We start from the raw sequence: 14,730 nt of genomic DNA, 5'->3' as shown, positions 1-14,730 counted from the left end.
CCCCCACTTTCTGTTGTCCACACTGTCTTCTCGGGCCCAAAGCAGACTGGTGCCGGGGAGAGGCTATCTGTACTGAGTGCTGTACTGACAGACTTACATAGGCTGAGCAGGAAGAAAATTTTATAAGAGGTAAAAATAAACTTGGTGGTTTCATTACAAATCTTTAAAGAAAACAAGCTACATTGAAAGAGGTATCTCTAAAGATTTAGCATCTGTAATAGCACTGTATTAAACGCAAGAATTTAACTTGACACCTAGCCACTGAGTGCCGATGGTGACAGGCACCGGGTAAGCAAAGATAAGGAAGACATAATTCATCCCAAAGTTATCAAGCCCATCAGCTTGAGGAGTGCCAGCCACTGGCTGTGTGCCTCTGGGCAAGGCTGACCCAGTGGGGTGAGAGAAGAGGGTGGGATGAGAAGGGATTTGAGGGCTCTGGGTGAACACCAGCCTCTTGGTTCCAGATGGGTGAGGGTTGCCATCTTCTACACGTAGAGAACATGTTTCTGCTGAGCATTCGAAGGACTCCCCTGGCTAGTTTTCTCTACTTGGCGTTTTCAGTACACTACCACTGGGGATTGTTTTTGTTTTTGTTTTGATTTTGTCCATGACCCTGGCCAGGCAGAGAGGGTCTGACAGTGACAGATGGGGACCCACCCCACCATTTGGGTCCATTAGCCAAGCAATCAGGTTTACTAATATGAGAGCAGCTTCAGCTCCTAATTGAATTCATCTGGAGACATTATAGGGCTGAAGCTGTCAGGAGGGCAGCAGGGCCCCTGCAGCATTGCTCCATGATTAAATATTCAAGCCCAATGAAGGCTGAGAGTCTTTATGGGTGTAATTACCGTGTCTCGGGCCATTGCCAGCCCTCCATCAGGGGCCTGGAGGTTTAAAGCCTCACACAGCTGAACCTCTGGGGCTCTTCAGAGAGCATGACTGTTCTGGGGCTCAGCTGGCAAGGCACCGAAACAGAAGGGATGCCGTGGTGGGTCCAGCCCTGAGGGGCTCTCTCTGCATCTCGGAGCTCTGAGCCAGTCGGACCTGTGGTGACAGTGTTCAGATTCACTGGGCCCCTCAGAGAGCTGGGTTCACTGCCGGGGCTTCTGCCCTGCAGGGAGTGGACGACATGAGCTCCTCAGAAGGCAGCACCGTGGACTGCCTTGATCCGGAGGAGATCCTGAGGAAGATCCCTGAGCTGGCGGATGACCTCGATGAACCAGATGACTGCTTCACAGAAGGTAGAGTGGCAGCCACAGACCTCCTCCACTTGACATTCATTAGGGCCAGAATCCAGCTCAACAAGTACTCATCTGGTCACCTCTGTGTCCAGGGTTCTGGCCTGGGGTCCAGGGGAGACAGGCAAGCAATGCCCCTTGCTCCTCACTCCCAAGCTTGAGGGCCCAGCATCAAACACAAATGCCAGACTCGCAGCAGCTGAGTGGTGGGATCTGCATCTCATGCCACGTCAGACATGGCAAACAGATGCTCTGCCTTCCTCATCACCCTTGAAAACACCTCACTGAGTTATAAACCAGCCCTCTTGAGGTTGAAAGGGAAAAGGTAGCCACCACCATAAACACTTGACTTGGGACATAAAAGGACCCAGAGGAGGACCATGATGCATCTGTGTCCCTGCATCTCCTATGTGACTCTTAAAGGCAGAACCTGCATCTACTCTTCTTTTTCCTCAATGCTTAGAACAGTGAAGCCTGTTATATTCTCAGTAGATATTTGTGCAATAAGTGAATAAACATATAGTTCATACTATGAAAGTAAGTGTGGCCTAAATAATTAAACAAACAAACAAATAAACACTTAATTGAGTTTCCACTTTCACGTGACCCTGAGCTGGGCTGCCCCCAGGCCCCATTCCAGCCATATGGAGACCCTCAGTTCAGCACAGGCTCAAGGCATAGCCCCTCAGACACCCCCAGGCTCAGGCCCCATGTCTTGTCAAAGCTCCAGAGAGGGTGGGATAAGGATAAGGACTATGCTATCATCTGTAGGGAGGAAGATGCTTGGGAGGAGGTGAGAGTGGGCAAGACCAGTGGTGGAGGGGGACACCTGAAGGGCATGATGGAGAGACTGCCTGAAAGGGACCCCACTTCTCTCATATTCCAGGAAAGAATTCTTTTCCAATATAGCGGCAAGTGGGTTTCCCTGCAGAGTGGTTTCCCTTCAGGGCTGGAGTCGAAACACGCCTCCTTTACCAGTGGGACATCACTCACCATCAGTCCCCTCTCCCCACAGGCTGCATTCGCCACTGTCCCTGCTGCAAAGTGAACAGCTCCAAGTTTCCAAGGGCCATGGGCTGGCAGGTGCGCAAGACCTGCTACCTCATCGTGGAGCACAGCTGGTTCGAGAGCTTTATCGTCTTCATGATCCTCCTCAGCAGTGGAGCGCTGGTAAGTGGAGGTAGGGGTTCCATGCCACAAAGCCCTCCAGGTGGGGTCTCCACCATCCAAAGGCCCTGGAGCTGCAGCAGTGGGCTCCCCTGATTCCTGGGCTGAAAGTCCCCAATGTGTGGCTGGAAGGCGAGCTGCAGCCCAGCACGAGGACTCCTCTTAGCAGGAGGGCATGGTAGGTGCTTGAGGGGTCCGTGTCATGGCCTGTTACACCTGGCTGCTTGGATTTCAAGCAGTGAGTGTATACATCCCACTTTATTGTTGGGGAAACCGACACTCAAAGGGTTTATGGGACTTGTCCAAGGTTACCCAGCTTGTCAGTAGGAAAACCTAACTTTGCCTTCATTTGATCCCAAAGTCCCTGATTTTCCACCTTCTGACCTCCCAACACACTTCCCTTTTCTGAGGGTCCAGTACGAAGAGGACCATCCTTCCCTGCCCTATCAAGCTGCTTGCAAGTACTGCTATCACTCACTCAAAGTGCATGGCAAATCATTACAACGGCACTTCTCAAAATTTAATCACCCAGGGAACTTGTTAAAATGCAGATTCTGATTCAGTAGATCTGGGGTGGGGCCTGAGAATTTGCATTTCTAACAAGCTCCCACGTGATGCTAACACTGGTCCACAGGCCACACTTTGAAAAACAAGGCCTTACAGTCCTCTAGATTCTGAGTTAAGAGACACTTCCTAAGCCCCTTGCTGGGTGTCGAGCTTTGTAGGACAAGGAAGGATGTTCTCTCTGCACCATGGCGTAGGCTCACTACACAGTCTCAACTAATTTTCCCAACGAACCAAGGTAGACGTAGACACAGGAAGGGACTCATCCTTGGCTGTCCACATTTTATGGATGAGGACGTCACAGCCCAAAGACATGGAGGGACCTGCCCAGGCTCCCAGCTCATTAGTTAAAGGGAGGACTAACATCCCACTCTCTTGATTCATGGTTCCCAATGTTTCCACTTGTCTTGCTCCCTGTGTGCCATTTACTCCCTGAAAACAATCTACTGACCATCTGGGCACCCACTTAAATGCCATATTTCCCAGGAAGGAAGCCCAAACTGCTCAGGGTGTTGTCTCAGCCTTAGGGAGGAGCAAAGGCAGGTGAGAAGGTTTGATCTGAGAGGTGGAAGGAAAGCTAGGCCAGCAAGGGCACAAAGCTGAGGGAGAAGAGTCTCACGGAGCAGGCTGGCCTGCCATCTTGGAGAGGGGGTGGCAGCGTCTGATGGTGCCCACTGCCCTGGCATAGGGTGGTGACGGCCCCCCTAGAATAGCAGTCTCAGCACAGTCCTGAGCGCAGAGGCCACACTGTGGGGCAAAGGGAGGCTGGGCAGTGCATTCTCCACACCTGCCCTTCCCTCTATCCTGCAAATGATAACCTCAACCATTTGATGAGGACTAAGTGCTTTCTTCATCACCTCCTTCCCTTGTCTCTCTACTCCCCTTCTCCACACACCCCTGCTGCTTCCCTGTGCTCCCCTCCTGGCAGGGAGCTCACATCCTAAACCAGCTGCTGGCCCCACCCCAGTGCTCTCCCTCCCCTCCCCATCTCCTTCCCCAAGGGACTGAACTGGCTGGCACCAAATTTAGTCTTCCTTATGCTTTTACTTTGAGTACGTTTAAAAAAAAAATAGCATGAGTTTTTATCTGACAAAGTACAGAGAAAAAAAATACTTGGAAATTATGGGAAAATGCAAAGAAAAAATGTCACCCATTTTCCTATCACTCAGAGAGAATCTCACTTTGAAAACATTTTGGTGCATTTCCTTCCCATCTTTCTTATGCATGTAATACATAAATATTACAAAACGGAAACCACATTTGTGCATTCTGTAATTTCTCAGTAAATTTTCTCAGTAATATAGTCCTCCTACCTCATTAAATGGCTGCAATGTAACTAACCCCCAAGCTCACTCCTAATAAATGTTGAATATCCTATGCACACTCCTTTGGAAACATTGGCTTATTTCCCGTCTTAGGTCTAGCTTTAGAAGTAGAACCAGGAGCAGGAATTCTTGTGCAGTTTGTGGAGGGTGTGCTCTGAGCTGGAGCATGTGAAGGAAGTAGGACAGAACAGGGAATGGAGCTGGGAAAATACATGGGTTCCCATGAAGCCCAGCCTCAGCCTGATCCCACAGGAACTCTGAAGCATAAAGAGCCTCACGGGACTGTCCCACCTTGAGGCAAGGGGATGGTCAGACACTAGCTGCGGCTGCCCGCAGAGGGGTGATATAGTCTCCTAAGGTGGAGGCACTTCCCTTCAGCCCAGGGACATGTCCTCAGGCAACAGGGGCATTCACCAGCCTTTAGCAACCAACGTTCACAGCAGCTGGGGATGGTCATACTGGCTCCTTAAACAGGATCTAGGTGGGACACCAACAACATCTAGTGTCCTTAGGATACATTCTTGAAGGCAGAATTGCTGGATTTCTAAAAGCTTTGAGTCATATTACCAAGTTGGGGTCCCAAAAACTGAAGCAGTTTTCACTCCGCCCAGCTGTATATGAGAGTAGCTGATTCCCCACAGCCAAACTGACTGCGCGGTTCCCCCTGACCATCCACTCCCACCCATGCTCTTTCCTCTTCATCAATCTGATAAAAGAAAAATGGCATCTTCTCTTCATTTGAATTTCCTTGATTACCAATGAAATGCAGCATTCTTTTTCAGAGTTCACTGGTGAGTCTAACTTTCATTTTCGCGAACATCCTTTGTTGCTTTTATTTTTAAACTAAGTCACTGTTAGCAATCCCTTTGGTTCACTTCCAAAATCCAATTAGAGAAGGTTTCCTTTCTCACTTGTGTTCAGCTCCCCTGCAAAGTATAAGCAGGGCTGTGTGTCCTTGTTGGCTCCGAGGAAGTCCTCGTTTGTATCTCGCAGGGCCTCCTCCACTACCCCACCCTACCTCCCAGAGCAGAGAAAAAAAATGATGCAGGCAAACTGGTTACCAAAGCTCTCTCAGGGGCTGACTAGGTCCTTCCCTGTCCCTGGGCCCCAGTGCTGTGGGTCTAGGCCACCTACCATTTTGCTCCTTTCCTTCCAGGCCTTTGAAGATTTCTACCTTGACCAGAAGCCCACGGTGAAGGCCTTGCTGGAGTACACCGACAGGATGTTCACGTTTATCTTTGTGTTTGAGATGCTGCTCAAATGGGTGGCCTATGGCTTTAAAAATTACTTCACCAATGCCTGGTGCTGGCTGGACTTCCTCATCGTGAATGTGAGTGTCTCAGTGGGCACTGGTGGGGATTTGGGGTCTTTTCCCCTGGCTGATGGCTGCAACTAGTGCAAAGGAAGCTTGGAGGCCTGGCCTTCAAGGGTGACTCCAAAGAGAAGTCTTAGCAAGGGGTCTGAGAATAACCCTGCATACCTGTGATCCAGGTAAGATCCAGGCAGTGCATGATTCCAACACAACAGTGACACTCAGGTGAGTCTTCAGTTCCTAGGTCTCCATCCAGAAAGACCACTTACTACCTCTGTATTTTACATCCAAAGCAAGATGGCACATGACCTTGCATCCATTGTCAGGGCTTCTAGACCTAGGGATGCTGAGGACTTCCTGGCACAGAGAACCTGCCCTCCCACTGACTCAATGATCCCCAGCCCTGGCTGCGCTTTAGAATTTCTTGGGAAACTCTTAAGAACACAGTGAACAAACACTACTCTTCCCAGAGATTGGGGTCTTACTGATCCTGGGTGGAGTCCATGCATCAGTATTTTGTAAAAGCCCCTGGGCATGTCCAATGTGTAGACAGGATTGAGAACCACTGAGCTTAAACCATTGGTGTCTCCCCAGTGGCGCTAAAAGGGGAAAAGGGTCCCTTTGGAGAGGTAATGAGCTGGAGCTCATGTGTTCAGATGAACCTGTGGCCACTAGCCCTGCATTAGGGGATTTACCAAGTGCTTCCCACACATTAAACTTGAGATTCCTCAAAGGTGTGAGGAGAGGTCCTCAATAAATTCTCCTAAGAGCTCTCCTAGCCCCCAAAGCCTGAAGTGAGCTCCTCCTCCTCTTAACCATACAGTCCTCTATCTATCCAGGCCCTTGCAGTCTTGGCTTTTCAGGATGGCTGCCTGAGCTATTTGTTCACTGCTGCACATCTGAGGGTCCCTGCAGGTGGGGGAGGCACGTGCTATGTTTGCCTCTGCTTCCCACACTCCCACAGCCACTGGTGCCAAGGTCTGCACATCAGAGGTGTTAGGAAATGTGTCTGTATTTGGTGCTTGCCTCCTGAAGCTGGATGGAGTCCAGTTCAGAACATTCTGTCCAGCCTCCTGTATTGGCAGGTCCTCCACAGCAGGTCTGTGCACCGAATTCTCTTCTTTCCTGATACCAATGCGCTAGCAGCATCAGGCCACTGTACCACAGGGATTAGGTGTGAGGCCTGCAATCTGAGTCACAGGTGATAATTCTGTGCATATCATATAATTATTCATAAATGAAAGGAAAATTTTATTACAGCTACCCACTCTTGTTAGGGGCAGTCACTCCTAAGTAGGTCTCACTAGTTTCAGTCCTGATCCCCTGATGTGGTCACCCACTCATCCATCCATCCATCCACCTACTATTTCTTCCTTCTGACCATCCATCCCTCCTTCCATCTATCCAACCATTCACCCTTCCTTTTTCCTTCCTTCCAAACATCCATTCATGTTTACTTCTTCTGTTTATCCTGTCAGTACTCTCCTCCCATCCATCTATTCTCACTCTTCTTTCCCTCCTCCCTTCTGCCCATCTATTCATCCTAACCTTCCTTCCATCCTTCTATCAGTTTGTCCTTAACCCTTCTATCTTTCTGTCTTTTGATTTGTCTTTCTATTGAACTATCCAGTCATCTAACCTTCTATTCACTCATTCAAGCACCTTCCATCCAATTTTCCTTCTGTTCACACATTTTCCATCTCTCTATTCTTCCTTTACCTCATCCATCTATCCTTCCTTTCTTCCACCCATCTGTCCACTCATCTCTTTTTCTTCCATTCATCCATCCACCCACCCATTCTTCCATCCAGTCAACCTTCCATCATTCTCTAATCTCTTCCATTCCTCTCCCCATCTCTCTATCTCTTTATTCATCCATCATTTATCCAGCCATCCATCCTTCTCCAATTCATCCATCCCATTCATCCACTATCCATGATTTTATATTTTATCTTTCTTCTTTGCTTTCTTTCTTCCATTCTTCCTTTCAACTCTCATATCCATCTTTGTATCATTTAGTCCATTCTTCTATCCAACCATCATTCAACTTTCCATCAAGATTTCTTCCTTCTTTCTTTCCTTCCTTCCATCCATCCATCCCAACATTCCTCTCTCTGTTTTTTCAATTTATCAAATGCTTATTTATATCAATAACTACTGCATATAGGATTGTTTTATGAAGTGCTCTGGGGGGGGGGATAGAAGCCAAGAAATAAAAATTCCCTATCTCCAGGAATTTACACTTTACTCTTCCAGCAGATAGGACAACAGAGAGAAATAAACATATGATGAGGGAGGATGTGGTGAGCACTGCTGAAAATAGTGTCTTAGGGACACAGAGACATGAACCTGCTTCCACTCTGGGGGTGGGGTAGCTGGGCAGGCTTCATATAGGAGGTGGCATTAGATATAAGGCTTAAAATAAGCAGGAGCAACAAGGTGCAAAAAGGACTGGGGGTGGTCAATCTTAATTAAAGAATGACCCGGGCTTCCCTGGTGGCGCAGCGGTTGCGCGTCCGCCTGCCGATGCAGGGGAACCGGGTTCGCGCCCCGGTCCGGGAGGATCCCGCGTGCCGCGGAGCGGCTGGGCCCGTGAGCCATGGCCGCTGGGCCTGCGCGTCCGGAGCCTGTGCTCCGCAACGGGAGAGGCCGCGGCAGAGGGAGGCCCGCATACCACAAAAAAAAAAAAAAAAAAAAAAGAAGTCTTGTTTCTTCATAGGAAGGCTTCATATACGAGGTGGCATTAGATACAAGGCTTAAAATAAGCCGGAGCAACAAGGTGCAAAAAGGACTGGGGGTGGTCAATCTTAATTAAAGAATGACCCTGGGCAAAGGCACAGACACAGGTACATTTAGGGAACAACTTGATTTGGGTAGGATACGTGGGTGAAATATGACTGGAAAAGCAGGCTGTGGCCATATAATACAGGCTAAGGAGTCTGGAGCTTATCCTGAGATGATAAAGCATCAGGGAAGGTTGGGAGTAAGAGAGAAACATAATCACAATCAAATTTGCAGAGGAGAATGGGTGGGATGGATGCAATACGGGAGCCTAGAGACCAGTTGGGAGGCTTGTGGCCTGAGCAGTGGGGATGGAGCTGGGCTTGGATGGGAGGGCTTTGTTGGAGAGGCCCCAGCTCCTAATTGCCCCAACTGCAGATTTTGCACATACGGCAGCCTTCCCAGGGGCTGAGCAAAAGACTGAACAGGGCCCAGCATGGAACTGGCCCCAAACCTCCTGCTCTCACTTAGCCAGGCAGCTGGGTGCCACCTGCTGGTGTCTGGAGCCTTGCCTGGTTGGAGGAAGGGGGTCGTTTCCATTCCAGTTTTCTGTCCTGGTGGAATAAGCCACCATTCAGAGAACAGGCATTGTTTGGGGCTCTAGTACCCAAATGTAAACCCTTCCCTTTCTGACATCCCCTCCTAGCTGTCAAGATAAGCTGAGCCTGAATTCAGCCCACCAGTCGTGGTGCAGTTGGGGGTCTCCCAGGATTGGGTCACAGTCTCTGGCAAGCTCAAGCCAATGCATAGGGTATCTCCCTGGCATCTTCAAAGTTCCTGGAAGGTGTGACCATTTTTCCATGTAAGTTTGTGCCTTTGCAGTCCTTGGTCCAACACTTTAAAAAATGCAAAACTGACCAACCAACAGGGACTCACAACTCAGTCATTATATCTCAGCTGTCTGTCAAAGCTGAATCTCCTGGCCCCATGCCAGTCACTCTTCCTGAAAAACTGCAGAGCTGTGAGGGCCTCGGAGTTCTCTTACTCTGATTCCTCATTTTACAAAGGTTGAAAGTACAACCTGCACTAACAAGACACTGACCCAAGGTCACAAAAATATCAGGGTTGAGAGGGAACTAGACCCCACCCAGCCCAGGACTCTTTCTTCCCCACTTTTCTCAGAACGTACGATCGAGACTCACTTTATATTCCTCAAGATAGACTTTCTGCATAACCCCCATGAAGGGCCAGCATCTCTCCAAGTCTCTGAAAGTCAATCAGATTTTAAAGGCTGTTGGGACCTGGCTGGTGCCTCTAGAGAGGAAAGGGAAGGCTGATTTACTACACTGGGAGCTTGATCACCTACATACAAGGGGGTGGCGATGTGGGAGACTGAGATTTTCTTGGCCAAAAGTTCAGATAAATGATGAATGAAATCTTTAATGAAAGAGAAGAGATTGGACTCTCACTATACATCTCGTTGGAGTTCAGAATAAGGTGGGAGCCAGGATGATGGCTCTGACAGAGTAGGGAGTGGGAGGGATTTCCTGTCTCCATCCACCAGGGTCAACTTTCTGGAACCCTAGGGTGATGCTTTTGCTCTCTGCCTGCACTCAGATCTCACTGACAAGCCTTATAGCGAAGATGCTGCAGTATTCTGATGTGGCATCCATCAAAGCCCTTCGGACCCTCCGTGCCCTGCGGCCACTGCGGGCCCTGTCTCGATTTGAAGGCATGCGGGTAAGACCTATCTCCTAACTGCTCTGGTCCGCAGCATTTGGTACCCATTCCCCCTTTACACCCTCCATACTACTGACCCTGAGCTCCAGGCCCTACCCCCACAGGTCAGCTCAGGGGTCCCCACTTTCTGCTGTCACGTTGGTGGTGCTGCAGTATCCTAACTCTCCTAGTTCTCCTTCAAGTCCCTCTGTAAGCCGTCTTCCCTTCTCACCTCAAACATCACATCTACAAGGACTCAGACCTCACTCTCTCCTACTCTTAGTGAGGTAATCCTGCTTCACGCGTCACAAGCATCTCTTACCTCAATCTCCCCACCCTGCCTTTTGTCCTTATTGCCAAAATCTCCGGAACACCCCAAGCTCTTCATCTTTCCATGACAAATGAGCCTTGCCTCTGACACTCCATTTAAATGCAGTGACATCAGCAGCCCAGCAACTCAGTCACCACCCACTAGAATGCATCTTCTCTCCAACCCAGCACAGTCATTGGGTCCTATGGATTCTCTCCTTTCATCCATTCCTCTCCTCATCCAAGGCTTTCAGCCACCACCTCGCCCTCACTGTCTTCCTCAGGATGGAATGCTCACAAGTCTGGCCCTTGTCTTATGGCGGATGAGGGACTGCTCATTTTCTCCCCTCCCCTTCCACGTAATTATGAATGTCTTCTGGTACAGAAAGCAAGGTTTGCTTTCTTCCTCCACCACTGCCTCAAAGAAGACATCGTGCCTTCAAAACAAAAGTGGACTTTTAAAATTAACTTGTATCTTTACAAACGCTAGGAGCTTATGATTGAAATACTTTGATGTTTATTTTATTTTATCTCCAGGTTGCTAATTTACAAATAAGCAAGTTTGTGAATATGGATTTGGGTTTTCAATGATTCTTGACCAAAGCACACTATAAACTGTATTTTATAAACATATAGTTTATAAAATAAAGCAAAGTTCTAGAAGTCTGTATGTGCAAGTGCAAAACACACACTGGCACCCCTAAATGAGTATGTGTGTGCTTGTAAATGTGTCCATCTCCTCAATCCTAAGGAGAGACACTGAAACCTGCCCTGAATGAACTTTAGAGAGATTGTATAAACCCATCCTCACTGCCCAGTGTCTCTGTCTTCTGAGTCTGAATTATGGCTCTAATTAACCCACTTCTCTTGCTTCCACTGGCTCATGAAGCAGCCCTAGTAAGGGTAGAAAGAACTGGGATGGGGCAGGAAGGGTGTGGCATCGGTGGGGTTCCAGGTCTTTCTGCCTTTCCCCCCAGGTGGTGGTAGATGCCCTGGTGGGCGCCATCCCCTCCATCATGAATGTCCTCCTCGTCTGCCTCATCTTCTGGCTCATCTTCAGCATCATGGGTGTGAACCTCTTCGCAGGGAAGTTTCAGAAATGCATCAACAAGACCAGTGAAGGCTTTCTTCTTGTGCCTTGGACTACTGTGAATAACATGTCTGACTGTGAACGTCAAAACCACACTGGAAGCTTCTTTTGGGTCAATGTGAAGGTCAACTTTGATAATGTTGCAATGGGCTACCTTGCACTTCTGCAGGTGGTGAGTCCTGAGATCAACCATGTCTCTTCCTTTGGCTGCTCGATAAAGTGGAGGGCCTGGGGTCTCCCAGAAGATGCTATGTGGAGACTTTGCAAAGAGTAGCACTCAGTGTAAAGTGAGATTATTCCCTGTTCCTACAGACTGCATCATGAGGCTAGAGGGCCCTACCAATGAGTGTGATCTCCCAGTAGTGCAATTAAACCAATTTGGGCTAATAGAATAGAATAAAGGGATAGGCCTTCCATGGGGCTATATCAGGTGATGACTTAGAATTCACTACTTGTACAAAAAAGACCTGGTATAGCCACACAGACTGAACAGTCTTCTATTGCAGATCGTCTCCTAGAGGGTAATAAATTATGTTCCAGTCTATTGTAATGATAGATAATGCTTGTGATGATGGCAGTTGATAACATTCATGCTTCCATTCATTCATTCATCCTTTGCCTTCATCCACTTGTTCATTCAGTGTTAATGCAGTTGCTTATACATTTGTCATGCAGTTACCCACAACTTCCTGCACTCCACCCTTTGTTCATGCATTCGTTCAACAACTAGTCCCTGGGTAGCTATGGTGTGCCAGGCACTGAAATCAGAGACATGTCAGAACTGGCTCCAGGGGGGCCAATGCTCTATGAGAAAAACAGACAAATAAGTGAATCAAAACGGAGGCCAATGTAGATGGATGGGCAGACACTGAGTGGCCTCTGTTCCTTGTTTCCAGGCAACCTTTAAAGGCTGGATGGACATCATGTATGCAGCTGTCGATTCCCGGGAAGTGAGTCTCAGCTCGTGGTGCCTACCGCCTCCTCCTCTGTACCTCCCACCCACATTAGTCTATTTGAAATGGGGTGAAGGTGGCCTTGGTGCTGGAAGAGGCGATCACCCTGCAGTCTGGCACTATCCCCCCTGGAGCAGTGTCCAGGTGGCCTTCTGTTGGATATTTAAGCTGACCTAGTCTCCTAGGCTTCTCAAGTTCTTCTTCTGTTCACCATTGAGGAAATTATCAGATAACCTCTAAAGGACTGTGCATGAGGTCACTCCCTGGGCAGAGGCAGGGCGAGGGCAGTGGCTAGCTAGAACAGTGGAATTTCAGGTACTGTCACGGCAGCCAGGTGGAGGAGATGGGTGCTGTTGGGGAAGGACCCTTTCCTGCTGGGGCACAAGACACTGCTGATGCCCTGCCCCATATCCCCTCAACCCACCTCTAAGTTCACTCTCATCTTTGTTTCTTATTCTGTCTGAGATTTGATTTTCTTCAGTGCCTCAGAGCTGGCTCAGCAGCTCTTCCCCCAAGGGCAGAGGACTTCCAGTCTACAGGGACAACCCTCACAGATAAGCTCTGAGGGTCTGTAGATAAAAGTTCTCACTTCCCTGTCCCTTGGAGGTACAATTCTGAAGTGTGTTCTACAGTCCTTAGAGCATGGAGTGCCTGTTGCCCATGGTAGTGGTGCTGCCTTTATCCTGTTCCTGCCTCCCCCTCTCTCACTTCTGCTTCCTGGGATCACCTCCAAAATAAGCCACCTGCAGCCAGGTCCTTGTCTCAGGGTTCTTTGGGGTAAACACAAGCTAAGATGCCCCCTCGTCCCCATGCCCCCACTTGTCTGCTCACAGGTGAACATGCAGCCCAAGTGGGAGGACAACGTGTACATGTACTTGTACTTCATCATCTTCATCATTTTTGGCGGCTTCTTCACACTCAATCTCTTCGTTGGGGTCATCATTGATAACTTCAACCAACAGAAAAAAAAGATAAGTGGCGCTTAGGCGTTTCTGTGGTAGTGATGAGTCTTAGACTTACCGTCGGTCCCCGGGCCTCATGACTGAAGCAACACTAGTCACAGCCCCCATGCCTGACCAGGAGCCCAATCTTGGCTTTTAGCACCAACGCCTACCTTTGCACCCTGATTGCAGGCTTCACCCCTGTCTGGGGTCTGGGGCCAGAGAGGGCTGAAGGCTGCCATCTGGGGGCAATAACAGTGGTGTGTGTTATCCTGTCTCTCTGCACTTAGGGGGCCAGGACATCTTCATGACAGAGGAGCAGAAGAAGTACTACAACGCCTTGAAAAAGCTGGGCTCCAAGAAGCCCCAGAAGCCCATCCCACGGCCCCTGGTGAGCCCCAGAGCTCGCCTCTCTAGCAGAGAGTGTCTGGAAATCCAACCTGACAGCCCATGCCTGTGCTGGTAGGCGTCTGGCCAATGCTCTCTGTGGAGGAGGAGATCTGGGTTGAGTTTGAGGAAGAGGTAATGAGAGTTCCCAGGCCCAAGGAAGAAAAGTCTGCAAGAAGCAACTCTGATCTTCTGGAGTGAACATACTCCTGCAGGTGTTCCAGACAGACATGTTTAGGGAAGTACTTGAATTGCCCAACAGGCTTAAGTTTCCAGCACCAGATCAGGAACAGATTAGGCTAAATGATAGTAAGGATGGTTAGAGCCCTGAGATGAAACATTTGTGGTTATGCATTTTGATGTAGGTTGCAATGGATTGCCAGCCTCACCCCACATTCTACCCCATGCCTACAGGAAGACAGAGAGGATATGGCCAAACCCAACCACCCTGGGATCCTGGGCCCTGTCATGGTCATGGTCAGGTGACACAATAGGAACCAAAAATTATCCTACTCTAGTGCTTAAAGATTGACCAAAACTTAGAGGCATACTCCACTGTGATTCCTTTATTCACAGGGTTCCATGGCACAATCCCATTAGCCCTTCCCCACACAAGGGCAAAACCTAAGGACCTTCAGCAAAGGTACAGGCCTTTCCCTAAATGAATCAGGGAGACATACATTCTGTTGGCCAAGACATTAGAATTTCTAAATCAAAGCATGGGGTTTGCATAAGATACTAAAAACTTCATGAGCACAAAGTCTTAAAAACATTTACAGGAGGAAAAGAAAATGCTATGACCTTTCACATGCTTTACTTGGAAACAGTGGTCACAAATGTATTACTATTCTCCATTCTGATAAGAAGTGTTACAATGGGGAGTGATAAGATGTTCAGACCTCTGTAGTGGCAGAGGTGTCCTTCCAAATACCTCATAAGATCAAGATAACTGGGGTTGAGTTAGCCTGAGGGAGAGTCCCTAAGGCTCAGGGAGTATCCCTCCA

The 14,730-nt window shown here is 48.8% G+C and overlaps 1 protein-coding gene across 2 annotated transcripts in view; it reads left to right on the top strand.

Annotated features, from left to right (window-relative positions):
- SCN10A (sodium voltage-gated channel alpha subunit 10) overlaps positions 1-14,730 on the top strand; it is a 76,796-nt gene that overhangs the window by 53,894 nt on the left and 8,172 nt on the right. For both annotated transcript variants that reach the window (XM_024117038.1, XM_024117037.1), the window contains 8 exons: positions 1,118-1,241; positions 2,254-2,408; positions 5,451-5,624; positions 9,945-10,067; positions 11,333-11,617; positions 12,342-12,395; positions 13,232-13,369; positions 13,626-13,730. In XM_024117038.1, coding sequence (XP_023972806.1) covers positions 1,118-1,241; positions 2,254-2,408; positions 5,451-5,624; positions 9,945-10,067; positions 11,333-11,617; positions 12,342-12,395; positions 13,232-13,369; positions 13,626-13,730 — 1,158 coding nt within the window. The remainder of the gene's footprint in view (positions 1-1,117; positions 1,242-2,253; positions 2,409-5,450; positions 5,625-9,944; positions 10,068-11,332; positions 11,618-12,341; positions 12,396-13,231; positions 13,370-13,625; positions 13,731-14,730) is intronic.

This window comes from Physeter macrocephalus, chromosome 18, assembly GCF_002837175.3.
Source record: "Physeter macrocephalus isolate SW-GA chromosome 18, ASM283717v5, whole genome shotgun sequence".
Lineage (NCBI taxonomy): Eukaryota > Metazoa > Chordata > Mammalia > Artiodactyla > Physeteridae > Physeter > Physeter macrocephalus.
Note: the sequence above shows the minus strand (reverse complement) of the source record. Positions and strands in the feature narration are given on the sequence as shown.